We start from the raw sequence: 20391 nt of genomic DNA, 5'->3' as shown, positions 1-20391 counted from the left end.
GAAATAGGGTCTTTGAAGATGGTATCAGTTAACATGAGGTCATACATCAGTAGGGTAGGTACTAATGCTTTCCTAAGTGTGTCCTTATAAAAGAGGAGCGCAGACACAGGGGAAAGGGTCATATTAAAATATGTCAACAGAGCAAGAAACACCATGGATTGCCAGCCATCACCAGAAGGCAGCAGAGAGGCATGGTACAGATTTTTCCATTGGAAAAAAAAAATCTATAAATTATCAAGGGTTCATGAGGGAGGGAGGCTGGGGTATGGGGTAAAATAAACTGATACCAAGGGTTCAAGTAGAAAGAAAATGAAGGCAACATATGTACAAATGTGCTTGACACAATGGATGGATGTATGGATTGTAGTAAGAGATGTACGAGCCCCCCAAAAAATGATTTTAAATAAATTAAAAAGAAAACATTTTCCTCAAAGCTCTCAGAATATGACAGACCCTGATCTCAGTATCCTAGCCTCCACAACCAAATGTGAAATGATAGATTTCTGTTACTGTGATAAGCTCCCCAGCTTGTTAGGGAAGCCTTGGGAAACTAGTACAACAGGCAAAATAGAATTTGAAACAATAAAAATGGTTAAGTAAAGGCAAAAGGAAAATAAGGCACAAAAACACTTTCTAAAGGACTGAAAATTTCTGCCTTAAGCTTTCTGGAAAATGTTCTAACAACGAAAAAGCAACATCAGTTGTATCCATAGGACAAAAACAAATTAGTTGCCCAGAACAATTACTATTCCCAGTACTAAGTACAAAAATAAATTCCTCTCATGGCTTCTCATGACAATGAGATCATGTAATACAATGAACTGTATCGTCCACAATATCCTTAGAGTAAATTCAAAAATCAACTTTCCAAAACTCACTTGTAAAAACATTTTTCACTGTAGGGTAAAGGCAATTCTTTAAGCTTGGAAGAGGTAACAAGCATAGTCCAGGTATGAACCTCTTGGTCTGACTATGCAAAAGGAAATAGTGGTGGTAATTACTTTTAGAAAAATTACTACCAGACTACTCCCAATGTGGTGGGAACTAAGGATGTCCCAAATATCAACTTCTACGATGTTATCTTGCTCCAATTTCCCTGCGATTAAAAAGCACTCCTCCCTTAGTATATTCCCTCCCTCATGCCCCTAGGTCTTGTAATTCTGCCGCATCTCACAAAGCTTACAAAGCTTTAAGGAAAATGCTCACATGGTTGTGGGTGCTATTAAAGTCCCAGGTCTAAAGTTCAGACATCTATCAGATCCCCTTCATCCACAAGACTCCAGAAGCTGGTGAAATACCAGCTAGACAGCAACTCAAATTCCAAGAGCTGGAGGTCAGGCAGAGACAAGCCAAATGAAGAGTCCAAAGCAAGTACCAAAAACTTCGGAAAATCAAAACAGGTCATCTTGTTTCTACCAATGATCATCAGAGGTCATTAATGGGAAGGCTTTGATAATGAATGATGTGTTGTGTTGTCTTTCAGCAGATCATACTGCCAGGGAAACAAAGTCACACCATGGAGTAAAGTGGAGACTCAGAACACATCCCACCTTAATGCTATCTGTGGACATAGCAGAACCCACTCCAAAATGTGGTTACAGCCACAGACAAAAAGGCTAGAATTTACATATATCACAAAAAGAATCATGGCTAGTAGGTCTGTATTAAGTAAATGACTACATTTCAGAAATATCTGTAAATTTTTTTAAAAGTATGAAATTACACTTCACCAGTTGATCATTTCTTCATTCACCTACCTGGAGGTTATACTCCTGATAACTAGTAGGAACAGAGTTTTCCTATTTGGCCACTGAAGAGGCAACAAAGCTGTTTATTCTGAAATTGACTCTCCACACTAATGCAAGTAGTTATCTCCTGCTAACTTTAGATGGAAATAGGACTAAGGTGTACCTATGAGCAAGGTCAAGATTCTCAAGAAAGAGACTGAGGTTTATTCTAACAAAGATATAAATGGATAGTGAACTCCTAAATGAGAACCAAAATGCAGAGTCCCAAAATTTTAGCATTTAAATCTATACCCAAATGCTTTTAAAGTAAATATAAGACTGGTTTGAGCTGGTATGAATTTTTACAAAGACATGAGCAGGAGTAAGGGAATCAACAAAAGATAGCAGCATCTATTAAAGATTTTAAGTGTGAAACCTTTACCACTGATAGTCCTTGAACCAAGGGTCCTCAAACTTTTTAAATGGGGCCAGTTCACTGTCCCTCAGACCCGTTGGAGGACCAAACTATAGTTTTAAAAAAAAACTATGAACAAATTCCTATGCACACTGCACCTATCTTATTTTGAAGTAAAAAAATAAAACGGGGTAAAAACAACAGCGGGCCGAATAAATGTCCTCGGCGGGCTGCATGTGGCCCGCAGGCCATAGCTTGAGGACGTCTGCTACGGTCAGAAGAGAATGTGTTGACTGGAACCAGGTGAAAGCTAGCTGTGGAAGAGAAACCAACCCATAGAACCTTAAATTGTAAAATGCAGTCATTGACATCCCTACTTAGCACAGAACCCAAGGGATAAATCTGATTTCCCTTCATAGACAGATCTAGCACCCTCTAACCAGAGATCAAAGGAATCTGGTCGGTGTGCTCCATAGATATTAGTCTCCTGGGGTTCAAAGCAGGGTAGCAAAAGATGAGAATTCATTACAATACTTGACCTGTGGTCCTTGAGTACATGAAGTGAAACTACTTGCTAATGCTCTTCTATCCATTTGATACTCCCACCAAGTGACTGAGTGGAAGCATGAACTAAGGTAAACTAAAATGAAGGAACTGTAAAGTTTTCCCATTCCACTGGGCATCCACCTCAGATGTAGGAAGAGAGAATCCTATGACTAGAAGTAAAAAGAGCCACGAAGGAAGCATGTCCAAGGTTACTGCACAGAGAAAGAGCTGCATGAGATAGAGCAGGGACGTACACTAAATTAGTAATGCAGTGCCTTTGGGCAAGAAGCTGGCTTGCAATTAGGTACCCACTGGGCATTTGTCAGCACCAAGAGATTTGTAACACTTGCCTGAGCAGGGCAGAGACCAAGAGATTGTTGCTCAGAGGCCAAGTGCCAGGCAGGAGTGTGCTCCTGGCTTGGCTGAAAAGAGGCACTGCTGCAGACAAAAGAACTATCCCTAACATTTCCAATCCTGACTTGTAACCTGTTAGCTTCCCTAACGCACCCCCATAACCATTAGTATTGTCTGCGTCCTGTATGGCCTAGCAATGGACTGTTCTAACACAGCAGAGAAATAGAATGCTGACTCGATGACCTTGTATTACTTGCCTGTGCAGCCACCAACCAGCCCATTCATTGTCTTCTAAGCCATCTTGGGTTCGTCAGCCCCCACAACTACTTGAGTCAGATGGCTCCGTCTGACCCACAGATTTGGAACCTACCTGGACACGGACTTGTCCATTTCTACAACTGGTGAGCCATTTTATTGATAAAAATTTATACACACACACACACAACTTCATTCATTTTGCTTCTCTTGACAACCCACTCTATGACAGTATACTGAAGTAGGGAACTGACAATCACTAAAGATGTCACCAAGCACTGAGAACTGATCAAATATTTTATGATTTCCATGTAAATGTATGTTAAATGTATATATCTTTTCATCTTTCCATAAACTCAGTGGGTTACACATGGTTCCAAAATCCTACCCTCTCATAAACTACTTTTAAAACTGTGAAGTAGCTTAATGATAGTTCCTGATAAATGAATATATTAATGGTTGTACTACTTTTACAACTCATTTTCCAGTGCTTATAACTATACTTTTCACTGCAGCCAAAAGATGAAAACCACCAAAATGTGTATCAATGTGTGAATGAATAAAGAAAGTGTTTGGTACATGTTGTATACCTTCAATGAACTATTACTGTGCTATAAAGTACTGACTCATGCTACAGCGTGAGTTAACCACGATACTGAGCAAACAAGTTGGTTGTAAATGGTCAATACTGTATGATCTAATAGGAAGGAATATCAAAAAGTATTTCTACTAGGGTACTAGTTTTACATACATAGGTTTATTCTAAACAAAGTCATTTTAAACAAGTCATCGTGATTAGTGGAATGACCGCAGACAAGTTCTCTCCGTCATACTTGTTAATGTCCTTAGAGTGCCTTCAAAAAAAGGTCCAATAAAAACAGTAGTTTCTCATGGGATATGCGGAACCCGTTCAATTCAAGACAGGGAGGTAAATAAACTCTTAAGGTTATGGTGGCTGTTTGGGGAATTTCAAAATGGTCCTCTTGATAGATTTTCTCAAAGAACAAAGGGATTTGTAATGTTGCAAAGGAAATGGAAACCTCCACTGGTGAGAAAACGGCCAGGAAAGTTGTATCAAGGCATACTTTTCCATCATGATAAAGCACTTACCTATTCTTCAAGGGTAGCAGAACTGTCCTACAAGAATTTTGTTGGGGAACCTAACCTGACCCACCCTAGAGTCCTGTCTTATCCCGTATGATTTCTTTTTGTTTTCAAAGTGCAAAAACACTGAAAAAGAATACAATTTCAGTCCCTTGAGGAATGCCAAAACTGCCTTTGTGACCTCGTGTAAATTGAAGGACATAGAAATCTTGTTAGGGATGGAAACCTCACCTTCGGCAGTGAAGGATACAGCAAGAAAAAAATTGCTGCACATTTTGAGACTTTTGTTTATTGAAGATTTCTAAGATTTGGTAGCAATACTTTTTTACTTACCTTCTGATATGTAAAATCCTCAGCACAAATTTCCTTGCCTTTCTCTTGCCAGCACTGTTTTCAAGTTTCTTAAAACTTCTTCCTAGTAAGACCCAACAAACGGCAAGCACTATTAAACCAATCTCTTTGATTAACTACTGAATACCAGGCATTTAAACCAAATTCTGGATGCGCAGAGGCAGGTCAAAAACCATTCCATCCTTGATGAGGAAGAAGAAAACAAAATTTAAATTTCAGTAGATCTCAAATAAGTGGTGAATAGGTTCATTTCATTAGGCACAAAACTTATATATGATTTTTTTCTAATGATTAAGTAAGTAATGGAAAAAATATTAGCACTTTATACCCTTTCACCTTTAGTGTCTGTCAAATAAATTCAACACCCAAGTTCTACGTTTTAAAATTATTTTTATTGAGCTAATCTGAACAACATTGCTTTAGCTGGTGGCAGCTGCACCAAACCAAAACAAAGCCATCATGAATGCTATTCAACATCCACATAGTAATTCAGTATGATTTTGTACTTTGAATAAGTTAAACTTTTGACATCACATAATAAAGCCAAGGAGCAGTGCATATTACATTATTCAAAAAGATTTTATGCATGTCATTAAAAAATCATTTTGCAATTAGCTTCAGCTTTGTCAACAATCTAATTGATACATTCCATACTTCATGCTCTCAAAATAAAAAGGGCCCTAAAACTAACTCTTTAAATGTCCTAATTACTGACTTAATATTATTCAGGGTTATAAGAATTGAAGTTTTAACATTTTACAGTATTAGAGGCAATAAGTTACTAATATCTGATCACACAAATTCCACCCAAACTAATTACATCCTTAATACATTCAAAAGACACTTTGTAAATCTTAATATACTAGTCAATGTGGTACAGTGCAAAAAGAAGTAACAAGCTAACATTTCCTGAGCTTTAGGAAATTAACAATTTTTTGACTAGTACTCTCAATTTAAAATAGACTATTATATGAAGGCTTGTCAAATCTATACAATTAAATTAAGTTTTTGGAGAACTGAAAAGATTGGTCAGAATTATGGGTTAGGATATTGAAATGTTTTAAAAGTAAAAGTATTTACAACACTACATAGTATCCTATAAATTATATTTGCATGTAGTACAAAAATCAAAGATAACTTAATGATTACCAATTGATCACAATTATCCCATATCTTTCAAAAATATTACAGAGACTTTGTTAAATTATTTAGCATTAAATATACCAGCCAGCAGCATATTATACAGTTCAAAACATTCTTCCATAATGCCCAGTAAGAATAAAAGGGATAAAAGATTAAAAATCAAGAAAACAAACATGCTTTGTGGAATGTTTTTCCATGTGTATATGGCAGGGGGAGTGAAAATGATCTCTCATCGAACTCTCTACACCCTCAAAATTACAATGACCGAGTTTCTACTTCAATTTTTTCTTCTGCTTGTAGTACATCAGGGTCGACATGAACAACAGGAGGTCGTAGGATAACTTCAGGCCCTCCACCATATATGAACTGTAAAAAATTCCATGTTTCTTCAGAAATTTGACCAGAATCTGCTCCTAAAATTATGTGTATATAAAAAAAATAATGTTTACAAACCTATTTCATATTGCTTAAAGACTGGCAAAAAAGTTTTCATAATCTACCCCAGTATGAATCTTCTCGGGATAATTAAGAACTTTTGAAATCTCACTACCAGCCAAGATTGTTAGAAACTCCAATTGTGTGATCTGTGTTAAAAGGTATAGATAACTTTTTACTAACGACAACCTTAAGACATTTTCTGAAATAAAAGTTAAACACTGGCTGCTTTCCACTATTTGTCTTACTTCATGTGAATAACACTTTTAAACTGGGCAATAAAATAACAGAGACAAGCCATTGGGAAGTTTGGTAAATAGTTGAATTAAAAAATGATTATCTGATTTGTAAACCACTTCCTAATTCACAATAACAAAGTTTTATTTTTTAAATGCCATTGATGGTTACTGATGATACATTCTTAACAATAAGTGAAAAGTCAGTAACAAGTAAAGACTTGTGGTCAAACTTACCTTGCCTGAGCATCACATTACCACATTTAGTGACTGCAATTTTAGTGTTATCAATAGGACCTGGAGGATCTAAGAAAAAAGTTAGCATAAATTATCAAAAAGCATACTTTTCCAATAAATGAAAAAAATCAATTGTATTATTTGTACCTGGGATAATTTAGGGCACTAGAAAATCATATCTGTTCATTATTTAAGCCAGATTATTATAGTATATCTATAGTATATTATTAGCTGTTTCTGAAGAAACAACTATCCTCTCTCAAAGCTTCTCCCTGTTTGGGTCTTAAAAGTCACATTCGTTGCTATCAAGTTAATTCCGTAACTCATAGCGACCCTCTAGGATAGGAGAGAACTGCCCCATACCGTCCCCTAGGTCATTAGCTTGGGATTATAGAAGTAGCCTGCCACATCTTTCTCTTGAGGAATGGCTGGTGAGTGCAAACCAACGACCTCTTGGTTAACAGCAAAGCATTTAACTCAGCGAAGCCTTAAACTCAGCCGTTCTTAACCTGTGGGTCACGACCAGTTTGGGAGTTGAACGATCCTTTCCCAGGAGTCTCCCAATTCATAACAGTTGTAAAATTACAGTTATAGAGTAGCAATGAAAATAATTTTATGGTTGAGGAGCCACCACAACATGAGGAACTGTATTAAAGGGTCATGGCATTAGGGAGATTGAGAACCACTGCTTTAACTCTACCAGGACCTGTAGCCCCATAGTAGCTACACCATAGGCTGCTTACTTCAAAGTCAGCAGTTCAAAACTACCAGCCGTTCTGCAGGAGAAATAAGAGGCTTTCTGCTCCCATAAAAAAATTACAGTCTTGGAAACCCACATGAGCAATTGTACCCTGTCCTGTAGGTTCACTGTGATTTAGAATCAACTTACAAGCAGTAAGTTTGGGTTTTGGGTTTACCAGGGCTCTAGGAAAAGTGAAGAAAGAGGATCTCCAAATACCATCCAGAGTATAATAGAGAGAATTCCTTAACTAGCCATGTGAAAGTTACAAGTTAAAATGTAGTTTTAATGCTGTAAAAGATTCATTCCTCTGTTATTTAAAAAGAAATACTATTTTAAGTTTCTTTCAGATTGTTTTTTGATGAAAGTAAACTTAAAATAGAAAGTACAATGAAAAGTTAAAATGCATTATTTTCTAATTAAATAAAGCTGTGGGAAAGCCTTATTCGATTTTCCTTGAGATCAAAAACACAGTGTATGCTGATTATCAAAAGCTGGGAAAAGACATAAAAAAATGCTGTAATACCATTATAGAAAAATAGGTAAAGTAATAATATGGTGGCCTCTTTATATTTGCATATAAATTTGTGATTTTCTTTTTAATACAAGGAGTGTTCAACCTAAGCACCCTGGGTTGCAATCATTTTTATATATCAACATCTTATTTTTAAATTACTTAGTATTATCATACAAATTTAAAGAACACATATTCTATTACTTTGGTTACACTATCAGCCAAGTTCCCATTGTCAGATTGGTGTTTAACTTTTTAATATTAAGACTAAGGACGAATATTTTGGTTCCTTTATTTCTTCCATATGTTGTAATTCATAAAATAAGTTTAAAAGATTAAAGACATCCAGAATATAAAATACAATGTAGGCACACTAAAGGCAAAGATCCTTTTCTCCATTGTTCACTGATACAATCCCAAGCAAATATAGATATTCAATAAATATCTGTTGAATAAATAAATTGCGGTGAATTTTCTTTTTCAGTTAACAACTTACCTCCATCTTTACCCTTCACAAAACTTTCCCATTCTCTAAACCACTGCATGCTAATGCAGTAAAACGTAGCTGGAGCGTCCTCTTCTTGGAAAGCTCTGTTGAGCTACAGTGAGAGGGGGAAAAATCAGTTAATACCTTGAACTTGCTTTGTAGCATTATAGTACCATCATTTTAATTCAGCATTTGGTAAGATCATTTTTTCATGCTATAGGGTATGGAACAATAAATGCACATCGGCGTTGTTATTTTATTACCAGTTTATGTTGTTATTAGGTGTTATGTTGTTATTAGTTGTTATTAGTCATTTCCAACCCACAGCAACCCTATGAACAAGACTGTCTAGTGCTGCACATCCTCACAATTGTTCCTACGCTTGAGCCCATTGACACAGCTACTGTGTCAGTCCATCTTGAGGGCTTACGGGGTGCTTCCAACTAATAAGCAATTCTAAATGACATTAAATATGTATACACAAAAGGACATCAAAAATTGCATAATTGAAGATAATCAAGGCAGTCCTCAAAGCAGTAAAAAGTATACACTACTACAAATCTAATGTGTAGATTTTATTTAAACATATATACTTTACACCTTACCTTTGTTCACATTAGATATTAGAGATACTTCCTTATCTCTAATATCTATCTAATAACTTTACCTAATAATAAAGAACATTTCCTTTATGGCTTCATAGTATTCCTCTACAGAGATATACAAATATCCCGTTGGTGGAAAATCTGCATATATATATATCCTGTGAAGTATAATGTACTTAATCTATAGGACATGAACCCTCAAAGTGAGGATGTTTGTACATGTGTGCAGGAGAATACTAACATCCTTTTTAAGGTTGCTGTTTAATAAAAGCAAACTCTGAGCACAAGGACATAGGAGGCAGCTGCTTCCACAGAGCAACGATAAAAATGAAAGATGTTGTGACTGTCTCTGATGGCTGATAAAGAAATGCAGGTAGGTTTAGCTAAGGGCATAGATTCAAATTACAATGTTCTGTGTTGTACAACTTCCTCCCAGAGAACTAAGAAAGGTCAGACTGCTCTGCCACATGGTATTATGGCATTATGATTCTCTACCTTTGATATTAGTGTTTTCCCAATATAACTAGGTGTGGGGTCTTTGATATTTTCCTGAAGCACAGTCACCATGTTAATCTAAAGACACAGGTTTTTCTCTAGATCTCATAAACTTTTCTGAACTATGGCTCTAAAAGTAGTCTTCCCTCTGTCTCTTCTAAAATACAATTATACAAACATTGGCTTCTGTATCTAATACGCTGAAACTTTTTTCTGCTTTCTGTTTATCCTTTGGGCTTCACTTTAGGAGAAATCCTTCCTTAAACTTTTCTGCACAGCTCTCCAGCAAAGTTTATTCTGCTATTTAGTCAAACTAGGAAGACACTTTTTAAAAATGCAATATCCTTATCCACCTCCCTGAGGATTAACCAAACTTATTTTAAAGCGCAATTTGGGAATTCTTCATTCTTTTCTTGTGATATCTGAAAAAGAATTAAGATTTCCCAAACTGTGCCTTAAATTGTGCCTAACATAATCCAATTTATTTATTTGTTAACTTACAGTTTTCTAAACTTTTGATATTGTCTTTAAGTGTCCCAAGTGTCAAACGTCACTGCTCTGACCAGGCAAACACCTTTAAGCTTGTTGCATATACAAAGCATTGCTGATAGCTGTCTCATCCAAGCTTAATGTCAGTGTCATCATTTACTGTGGCCTTCTTCAATCTGACCCTCCAATCTGCTTTCCATTTTTCCAGATATTTCACTTGGTTTCTGGTCCACTAAAAGTACATGAGGGGTTTTTTGAAGTCCCCTCATATTCTCACAACTGGTGCTAATTTTATACTAATACACTTGCTTCATTTAAAAAAGGTGGGTAGTTGAACAAAAAAAAGCCCTTTATTACAGACTAACTATAGTTTCCATTAAAAACTATTTTTAGAATCCAGCTTTATTAAAGTGTAATTAATCTATTTTTAGCATACAATCCTATGATTTTCAATAAACTTAAATGGTTGTACAACTGTAGTCCAGTGTAGAACACTTCCATTCAGTTCTAAAATGATCTACTGTGAACTGAAAATTGAGATTGTTCTCAAATTATTTTGGGTTTCTCATGTTACTGAACCAATAGACAAAGAGGGGTTTATAGTATTGGTAGAGTAATTGATCCTCATGATAAAGGTTAAAGAAAGTGACTGTTGTCTACAACATGAACAAGGTTTATCTGGAACCCAGGAGATGACCTGGGGCACTGTATTAGCTTCCCAAACTTGCTACAACAAATAACCGCAAAGTTGATGGCTGAAAACAGGTATTTCTCTACAGATCTAGAGACCAGAAGTGCCAATCACGGTGTACGCAAGGTTACACTCTCTTCAGAACCTTTTAAGAGAAATCCCACTCTTTTCTTCTTCTAACTTCTGGTCAATATTCATTGTCAGTGTATTACTCCAGCCACTTCATTTGGCCACCTCCTCTTCTGTGTCTCATATAACACTGTCATTGAATATAGAGCCCATCTGTATCATCCAAGATGATTGAATTTTGAAATGCAAGGAAATGGTTGAGGCCAGGCTACATGTGACATCCTCTGGCTACACAAGGGACAAGGAGAGTTCAACTTCACATAAGCCCAAGGCCAAATGCCACATGGAGGGCTCAGATATGCCTCCACCTCCTTCTTTACCCTATCCTGATACCAACTGTTCTTGCGCCATTCTACTTTTCTTCTGGGTCCAACAATACATTGCTATGGATACACAGAACTCAAAGACAAAACTCAAGCTTATGGAGGTTAATTAGGGAAATTAATAGATTACCACAAATCAGGATATGAAAACAGAGCCTCTTCTCAGCCAATGGCCACATCTTTCCCTAATCCTTAGTCTCTAAGCCATGTGGATCCTTGGCCCCTGCATCAATAGGCCAGGAAGCCCAGCTGCTGCTCTGCCTTGCCAATTCATAGTCTTGGCTCTGCTCCTCTGCTGTTTTGTGGTTTCCATAGCTCAGCTTCTGCCATTGAAGGCAGGATCTTGCAGGTACCCTGCTGGTGGCAGCTGCAGGAAGGATTGAAGCATCCACAATGGCACAAATAGAATTTTGCCACTTCCAAGAATCTTCTTGAGAGCCCATTACTTATTGTTGTAGAAAGCAAGCTATTATCTTTCAAAGCAGAAGCCTGTGCCTTCTGGGCATTTTCCTGAGACTAACCCACTTGGGTCCTCAGATCAACAGTGTTCAGCAACTATCACATTTCCTGGTATTCATATCAAAGTACCACAAACAGGCAGCTAATGTCTAGGGGTTTTATGCAATTAAAAGAATCGTTTCCTCAAATAGCTTAATATTCATTCTCTGTACATTGTAGGGATTAGAATCAATGAAATGAAACAAAATATGTAAGAACTGGTGAATAGAAAATGGTTCTGTAAACGTTCACCCAATTCATTTAAAAAACATATGTTTAAGAGGTAAAGTACTGGTCATCGCTTTCAGTTTGGTCAGCATCTTTCTCTTTTTTTTTAAGCTAAAAGACTCCCAATTTCCTCCTGCAGAATGAAACATCCTCTCAATATTCTCTCAGAACACCATAATAATGTTTCTGCCAGCTGACTCAAACTTTAGATTCTCCACTGGAAATTTGGATACTAAATAAATAGTTGGAACTGTGCTACTAATGGTAGTATGTTGACGAGATTTAATTTTCGCTACCTAGATAGCAGGAATTGCTCTAATCCTTGCCCTTCCTAAAATCTAGTTGGTCAAGCTTTTCCATTGATTCTATGGCCAGACTTTCTATTGCTTACTACAGTTGGAGTTACCTGCCTTAACAGAGCCAAACCCAAACTACACTCACTGACATCAGGTCGATTCTGACTCACAGAGACCGTCTGTAAGGTTTCCAAGACTAAATCTTTATGGGAGTAAAGCTTCATCTGTCTCCTGCAGAGCAACAGGAGGGTTGGAACTGCCAACCTTGAAGTTAGTGGTCCAGTACTTACCTGACAGCACCACTACAACTCTTTTTGACACAGATCCTCCAAAACCAAAATTCAGTGCCATCCAGTCATGATGACTCATAGCAATGTGATCTGACAGGGTACAACTGCTCCTGTGAGTTTCTGAGACTAACTCAGGGGTTCTCAAACTTTTTAAACATGAGGGCAGTTCACTGTCCCTCAGACCTGTTGGAAAGCCGAACTATAGTTTTAAAAAAAGCTATGAACAAATTCCTATGCGCACTGCACATATCTTATTTTGAAGTAAAAAAACAAATGGGGCAAAAACACCCGGCAGGCCGGATAAATGTCCTCGGCAGGCCACATGTGGCTGCGGGCGTAGTTTGAGGATGCGTGCAATAGAAAGCTCCATCTTTCTCCCTCAGAACACCTGGTGGCTCAGAATTGCTGACCTTTCAATTAGCAGCCCACTGTGAAACTACTACGCAACCAGGGCTCCTTTTTTATATATATATCATTGTGTTGAGGGCTCGTACAACTCTTATCAAAATCCATACATACATCCATTATGTCAAGCACATTCGTACATTTGTTGCCAACATCATTCTCAAAACATTTGCTTTCTACTTGAGCCCTTGGTATCAGCTCTTCATTTTCCCCTCCCTCACGAACCCTTGATAATTTATAAATTATTATTATTTTCATGTCTTATATTATCCAATGTCTCCCCTCACCCATCCAATGTCTGTCCATCCCCCAGGGAGGGAGTTATATATAGATCATTGTGATTGGTTCCCCCTTTCTTCTCCACCTTCCCCTTATACTCCTGGTATCGCTACTCTCATTATTGATCCTTCAATACAAGCTCTGTACAACCTCTGATCTGGACAGATTTGTAAGGCAGAATTGGTATCATGATAGCGGAGGTTGGAGGGGGGGAGGGGCACTAAAGAACTAGAGAAAATTTTTATGTTTCATTGGTGCTACACTGCACCCTGACTGGCTCATCTCTTCCTGCAACCCTGCTGAAAGGGGACGTCCAATTGTCTACAGATGGGCTTTGGGTTTCCATTCCACACTCCCCTCATTCACAATGATATGGTTTTTTGTTCTTTGATGCCTGATCCTATTGACACCTCATGATCACACAGGATGGTGTGTTTCTTCCATGTGGGCTTTGTTGCTTCTCAGCTAGATAGCCACTTGTTTATCTTCAAGCCTTTAAGACCCCAGACGCTATATCTTTTGATAGCCGGGCACCATCAACTTTCTTCACAACATTTCCTTATGCACCCATTTTGTCTTCAGTGATCATGTCAGGAAGGTAAGCATCATGGAACACCAGATTAATAGAACAAAGTATTATTGCATTGAGGGAGTGCTTCAGTAGAGGTCCAGGGTCCATCTGCTGCCTTAATACTAAACGTATAAATATATGCATATAGATCTATTTCCCCATTGTCATACATAAATATATTTACATATGTACATGCCTATATTTAGAAATGCCCTTTGCCTCCTAGTTCTTTCCTCTATTTCCTTTTACTTTCATCTTGTCCCACCGGCATGTTCAGCCTTCATTTGGGTTTCAGTAATTCCTCTCAGTTACATTGCCCTTGATCAAGCCCTACCAGGCCTCCTACACCCTCCTCGCCATAGATTTTAGATCACTTGTGGTTCCTCTGTCCCTAGGTTTGTTAACACCCACTTCCTTTCCCCCACCTTCCTCTCTTCCTGGAAACGGAGGTCCTGTTGTTTTCTCCTACAGCTTGTTTATCCTGCCTATCTTATCTAGACAGACCTGCAGAGATAATAATATGCACAAAAACAAGATGGAGCAAAACAAAACAACACCAAAAAAAAACAATGACAAAAAAACCCAACACCAAAATCCCTATAAATAGTTCACGGTCTGTTTGTTGACCTTTAGGAGTGTTTTCTGGTCGAGTCTGATGGGTTACCATGCCCTGGCCCCAAAGTGTATTTTTGGTATTCCTGCGGACTTAGTTGCTCTGCTCCCCTTGATGTTCTGGTGCATGCCCTTAGTGCTTCCCCTCAGTGTGGTGGAGTCAGATCAGGTGCAATTCCCCACTTTGTCTCCAGTGTTGCCCCTGTAGCACTATGGATCAGCGAAGGAAGTCGTGTCTCTTAGTGGGGCCGGCCCTATGGTCCTCTCTGTGTTTCGGTTGCTCTAAGCAGGAATATTATCCCCGGGGCTGGGTAGGCCAGGATGTGCTCCACTCTCTCTTCCTCCCCATTTGCTCCCATGTGTTGTGATCACACATATCCCTCTCCCTGAGTTATAGCTTCAGTGCTGTCCTCTGAAGTGAATTCTTCTGCAGGGAGGGGACGCTGTCCACATAATTGGGATTGGGGCCAGCCTCGGCAAGCAGGGCTCCTTAATACAGACCCAGAACACTTAAAATCTATTACTGTTATTTTATCCAATCATTTCTTTAACATGTGATAGTTCAACTAATTGCCAGTTCTTCATCTTTATCCTAGCTAACTGACATAACTTTAAAAGCATCACTATTCCTTACCCGAATAAAAATTTCCAGTTCTGCTTTCCTTCTTTTTTCAATTCTCTCTGCCTCAATTTGGCAAGTGTGACAGATGTACAGATGGTTGACAGCTGGTCCTCCTCCATACCTAAAGCATGAAGAATTTAATAATTAGAATTATGATGACTTCGAAGAAGGCTGACATTCTAGGAAATGTCTCTAACTTCTGATCAGTGGTGAAATCCCCAGTTAATCATAAATCCTCACAGAAAAATCATCAGTCAATCCGACTTAAACTAACATAAAACTCAAATAATGATATGAGGCTTTGATTTTATGTTTACAAGGATGAATAACTACATATCTGGTTTACCATTTGATCTATATGTCGTTTGCATTTCAAATTTCCCTTATACCTTTGTTCAACTTTGAAATATGTTAAAGAACAACATAAAATAAATGCTTTCAAAACCAGCAAACAACATATGTATTCAGATTCAAGATTAAATCACATAGAGCCTTACTTCCTTGACTGTTCAAAAACAAGGTATTCACAGAATGAAATATTTTTAATATCACCTCAGGAAAGATAATTAGTGAGGAATATGGTATAAAATGTTTTACTTTTTAAAACTTCTAAGATATAAGAGTGAAAATAATATTTCATTTTAAGATAACATAAATATACAAAATTCGGGTAGGCATAAACAAAAGTCTTTTAAAATAATGTAGGTAATATCACAGTATAATGTCTGAGACAATCAAATTGTCAAAATTAAGAATTCATTATGTAGACCAGTGTCATACCAGCTGCAAATTCTCCCTACTCAGACCTCTAAAAGTAGCACACAGTACAAGAAACAAGAATATATCCAGTCCTCTTGTAACTCTTCACAAAGTGATTTCCCATCACTGTATGAAATACTCCATTGTCTGGTTTAAAACACAAACCTGCTATAGAGGTTATCCCAAATGTTCTGAGGCAGCATCAAAACCAAGTCTTCAATATAACTAGCTTTTCTTGGAGGAACACCTAAAAAAAGTTTCAGAAAAGTTTCTCTCATTCTTTATGTTGCCTGCAAAAGTGAAATTGATTTCTCGGACAACTTATTTAATCACTAGCATTTTTCAACCATTGGTTAGGATCCTGCACGCCCACCCCCCCAACATCTCTTGGTGACTACGTTTTCTAAAAATGAACACATATATTGAAATACTTACAGAGCACATTTAACTTCAAGATCTTCAATAACTTATGTAAATCTTGATTATACTTAACGAATCATATTTAAGTTCTATACTAGGGGATCAACAATAAGAGACAATCCTTTCGTTACAGAACTTTTGAGCTAACAGAACAAATGAAACACATGAGAATAAGTCAGAAGGTATTATTACCGCCCAAATATCAAAATAGTAAGCTCTTGTTTCTCAACCTATCTCCATCAGACAGACCTGCAGAGATAATAATATGCACAAAAACAAGATGGAGCAAAACAAAACAACACCAAAAAAAAAACAATGACAAAAAAAACCAACACCAAAATCCCTATAATATCATCCCTGCATTCTGTTATTTACACAATGTCAAAATAGCAGTTTCGACATCAATAAGGGACTCAAATCATGTCCTTTCTCAATGTCTTTGAGTTTGGGAAACAAAAAGAAGTTTGAAGGGGCAATATCAGGTCTTTTAAATGAATGGGATAAGGTTTCCGAGCAAATTTCTCTTAGGTTAGCCCTTGGGACACTCTTAAGAGTGACAGGTGCACTGTAAAGAGGGGAAAATATTCCTTGGTATAACTGTCTTGGTCTTATTCTCACTACTGCAGTTTTCCATTTTCTTGAAACTTCTTCATAATAAGCCCCACAATTGCCTTGTGTCCTTGAGGAAAATCTACCCAGATTGCCCTTTGGATTCCCTCAATAGGTGCCCGAGCCTTCTGGGCTGACTGTTCTGCCTTGACGGAAACTGGCCCGGCAGTCTCCCTTGGAAGATTGGTGCTGTTTGGACCTTTTTGTGGAAGGACACTAATCAGTGTATTACTGAGAGCACTTGCACAGGCATCCACTGATCACGGAAAAATGTTCAAATACTTTTTGTGATAAATCCATGCGTGCATGAACTGAACTTCTAGAAGCAATATTTTTTGACTTACCATCATACGAGTAACTTTTTAAAAACAAGCACAGACTGCCATAAAGGGTTTATGCGATTCAGACCTATAGAGGAATTTGCCTTACCCTATGAAGTTTGGTCCTCCAGGTAATTTGTGTCAGACATTAATATAGCTGACATTAATAGAGCCAAACATAGAAGTATACTTTTATATATTTATTTGCTGAATGTGAAGCTTTTTGTTGTCTTATAAAATCCCAACTACATTTTCTCTCTTAGGAAAAGAACTAACTATTCATTTATACCAAAACTGTAAGAACCATATGATAGGCCAGTGGTTCTCAACCTTCCTAATGCTACAAACATTTAATACAGTTCCTCATGTTGTGGTGACCCCCCAACCATAAAATTATTTTCGTTGCTACTTCATAACTGTAATTTTGCTACTGTTATGAATCGGGCAACCCCTGTGAAAGGGTTGTATGACCCCCAAAGGGGTGGTGACCCACAGGTTGAAGAATCACTGTGATAGGCAAAAACAGGCACTGGAATAACCTTCAGTTGAGAAAAATGGTGTATAATAACATAACTCACTGAATTGTAGCTGGCTATATACCCATCTCTCATGAAATTGGAGCTTTGAAAACAGACATAGTCTTTTGTAACCTTGGAAACTAGCATACTTTGGGACAGATACTCAATACATACTTAATTAATAGGCTATAGAGGAGGAGGCCTACAATCAGAAGGAAAAAGCCAACATTTGAACCCATATGGAATTAAATAAATGAAACTGACCTGCAGAAAAAGTAAATGGAAAAATGGGAACCATAAAAAAGACTCTTGACTCGTTACTAATATGCACATTATTTAACAACAAACGCTTACAACTACTTTCCATTACAGAATTTCTTACCTCCATGAATACACAGGAAGTCGTTGTTTGAAATAGGACCAGGTTCAGCGAAAGTTTTAAATTTATTGAGCCATTGTCGAGAAATATAAAACTGAAGGAGGCTAGGTTCCATTATGTTCAACAAGTTTGCTATCCTTCGCCTCTCTTTGTGTGCCTCTTCACTGCTTTTCCTGTTTGGAGGAGTGATTTGGTAAATAGACATTTTACTGGATTGAAAACAGTCAATGGATTTTTCCTCTTTTTTAGACTTAACATACACATGGATACTTTGTCCTTATTGGGTCTTCGGGAAAATTCAGGAGAAGTAAATGTTTTTATCCCTACCAATAATATCATACACCCCTAAGAAGTAATATAATGTTTTAACTACTAATAACAGCATAACTCTGGTTCACATACACACATGAATATGAAGTAGGCCGCAGCCAGTTTGTTGATACAATCAAGCTAAATAGTTCATCAGTTTTACTGCTTCAGTAGCCAATATTTTTTAAAGAAAATACTGAAAAATATCTAAGATCGTACAGTAACATGGAAATTCTTCATTTATTAGCTATTTTAGAGAATATTGATAGTACTATATATATTACTATTAATACCCTAATCTTTTCTTGTATTAAAACCAATCTTCCTAAAATAAAATATACAACCTTGCCCTTCAACTAAATGTTTTAACATTTTCTTTTTTTAAAGTTTTATTAGCATATAATTCACATATCATACAATTCAATACTTTAATCATATTAAGAAAAGTTGTACAATCAACACAATCAATTTTAGAACATTTTCTTCTTCCTGTGTCCTTTTTAGTTCCACATTTTTCACATGATTTAACATTTTCTTAACAAAGATCATTCTGCTTATAATCTTGTGCTTTATTTTCTTCACATAATAAAAGTAAAACAATGCCCAGCCTTAGTTCAGCAATCTATTTTGACAATGAGAAACCACTAATAACCTAAAGTAAGATATTCTTTCACCCTTATTTTAAAACTAGCCTACTTCTGAGAGTTATCTCGTTACCTGTAGAAAAGGACATAAGCTTCTGCATTTTGTACAGTGGATTCTGATACTTCAGTCACACTTTGATCATCAAATTCATACCAGCGTTTATTTAGATTGTTTCGACAAAAGGCTATGTAGTGTCCACCTGAATTAAAGAGAGGAAAACAAAGGATCATAATACAGAATTAACAGTGCCAGGCATAGCCCCTGAGATAATAGCACCTACAGTCGTTAAAAGCTGGTAAGTGGCTATCTGAGGTGCAACTATTGGTCTGTCTCATCCATACGAGAACAAAGTGATGCAAACTGAAAGATAGATGAAACGGTCCAGTAAAGTCACGGGCAAAACAATCCTCAGTTTCCCCCACAGAGACCAAAAGAAGCAGGTGTTGTCTGGCTACCACTACCAACTGCTCTTAATAGGGACCACAGTACAAGGCTGTGTACAGAGTAAGAGAAAAATGGAACAAAACTCAAAATTATAAAAAAGACAAGGCTTGTGGTCAATAGAGACTGGAGGGGTGCCTGAGGCTATGGTCCTTCGGCACTTATTAAGTCTGAACTGGATTCACTGTCACAGTTCAATTTTCGGCCAAATAATAGGTCTATAATGGGGAAAATAACATTGGCAAGGTACACACATCTTCAAATAATCAACCATTTGAGATCACATGGGCAGCATTTACTTCAAAATAAACCAAGTTCCTCAGGGTTAGGGACAAAGGAGAAACAGAAACAGAAAACACGGAAAAAGTGGGGTAAGTAACAGCACATTGAGGGGATTACAGTGAATGAGATGAAAGAATGTACATGGATTGTTGAATGAAAACCTTTGCCTGATTCACAAAAAGTTTAATAACTCGGGGGAAGGTGAGGGAGAAAGGGGGAACTGATTGCAATGACTGACATATAACACACACACAAACACACCACCGCCAGGGTGACAAAGAACAAAAACATGGGTGAAGGGAGAGAGTGGACTGTGTAAGATATGAAAATAATGATTTAAAACTTATCAAGGGGTCGTGAGAGTATGAGCCTTGGGGAAGAAAAAAAATGTGGAGCTCTGATACTAAGGGTTAGAGTAGAAAGAAAATGTTTTGCAAAGGATGATGGCAACATAAGTACAAATGTCCTTGACAGACTGGATGTGTGGATTGTTATAATCGGTAAAGGCCAGCGATCCTTAAACTAACTACAAGCTTTTCTTTCTTGTTGTGTTTAATTTGTTCTTTGTCAATGGTTTGTTGTTGTTGCTGTTTTGTTGTACACTGTTGCTTGGTTTTGCTCTGTCTTGTTTTT

At 37.3% G+C, this 20391-nt stretch overlaps 1 protein-coding gene across 3 annotated transcripts in view; it reads right to left on the bottom strand.

The window, feature by feature from the left end:
• Window positions 1–5125: 5125 nt before the first annotated feature.
• USP33 (ubiquitin specific peptidase 33) overlaps window positions 5126–20391 on the bottom strand; it is a 68059-nt gene continuing 52793 nt past the window's right edge. For all 3 annotated transcript variants that reach the window (XM_045291851.1, XM_045291852.1, XM_045291853.1), the window contains 7 exons: window positions 19108–19234; window positions 18085–18254; window positions 16001–16082; window positions 15089–15197; window positions 8553–8655; window positions 6804–6872; window positions 5126–6308 (listed from right to left, as the gene is read on the bottom strand). In XM_045291851.1, coding sequence (XP_045147786.1) covers window positions 6151–6308; window positions 6804–6872; window positions 8553–8655; window positions 15089–15197; window positions 16001–16082; window positions 18085–18254; window positions 19108–19234 — 818 coding nt within the window. In that variant the 3' untranslated portion in view covers window positions 5126–6150. The remainder of the gene's footprint in view (window positions 6309–6803; window positions 6873–8552; window positions 8656–15088; window positions 15198–16000; window positions 16083–18084; window positions 18255–19107; window positions 19235–20391) is intronic.

The sequence above is a fragment of the Echinops telfairi genome, unplaced genomic scaffold (assembly GCF_000313985.2).
Source record: "Echinops telfairi isolate 266 unplaced genomic scaffold, ASM31398v2 ScPeMD7_443;HRSCAF=831, whole genome shotgun sequence".
Lineage (NCBI taxonomy): Eukaryota > Metazoa > Chordata > Mammalia > Afrosoricida > Tenrecidae > Echinops > Echinops telfairi.
The sequence above is the reverse complement of the archived record's forward strand: the minus strand, read 5'-3'. Positions and strand labels throughout refer to the sequence as shown.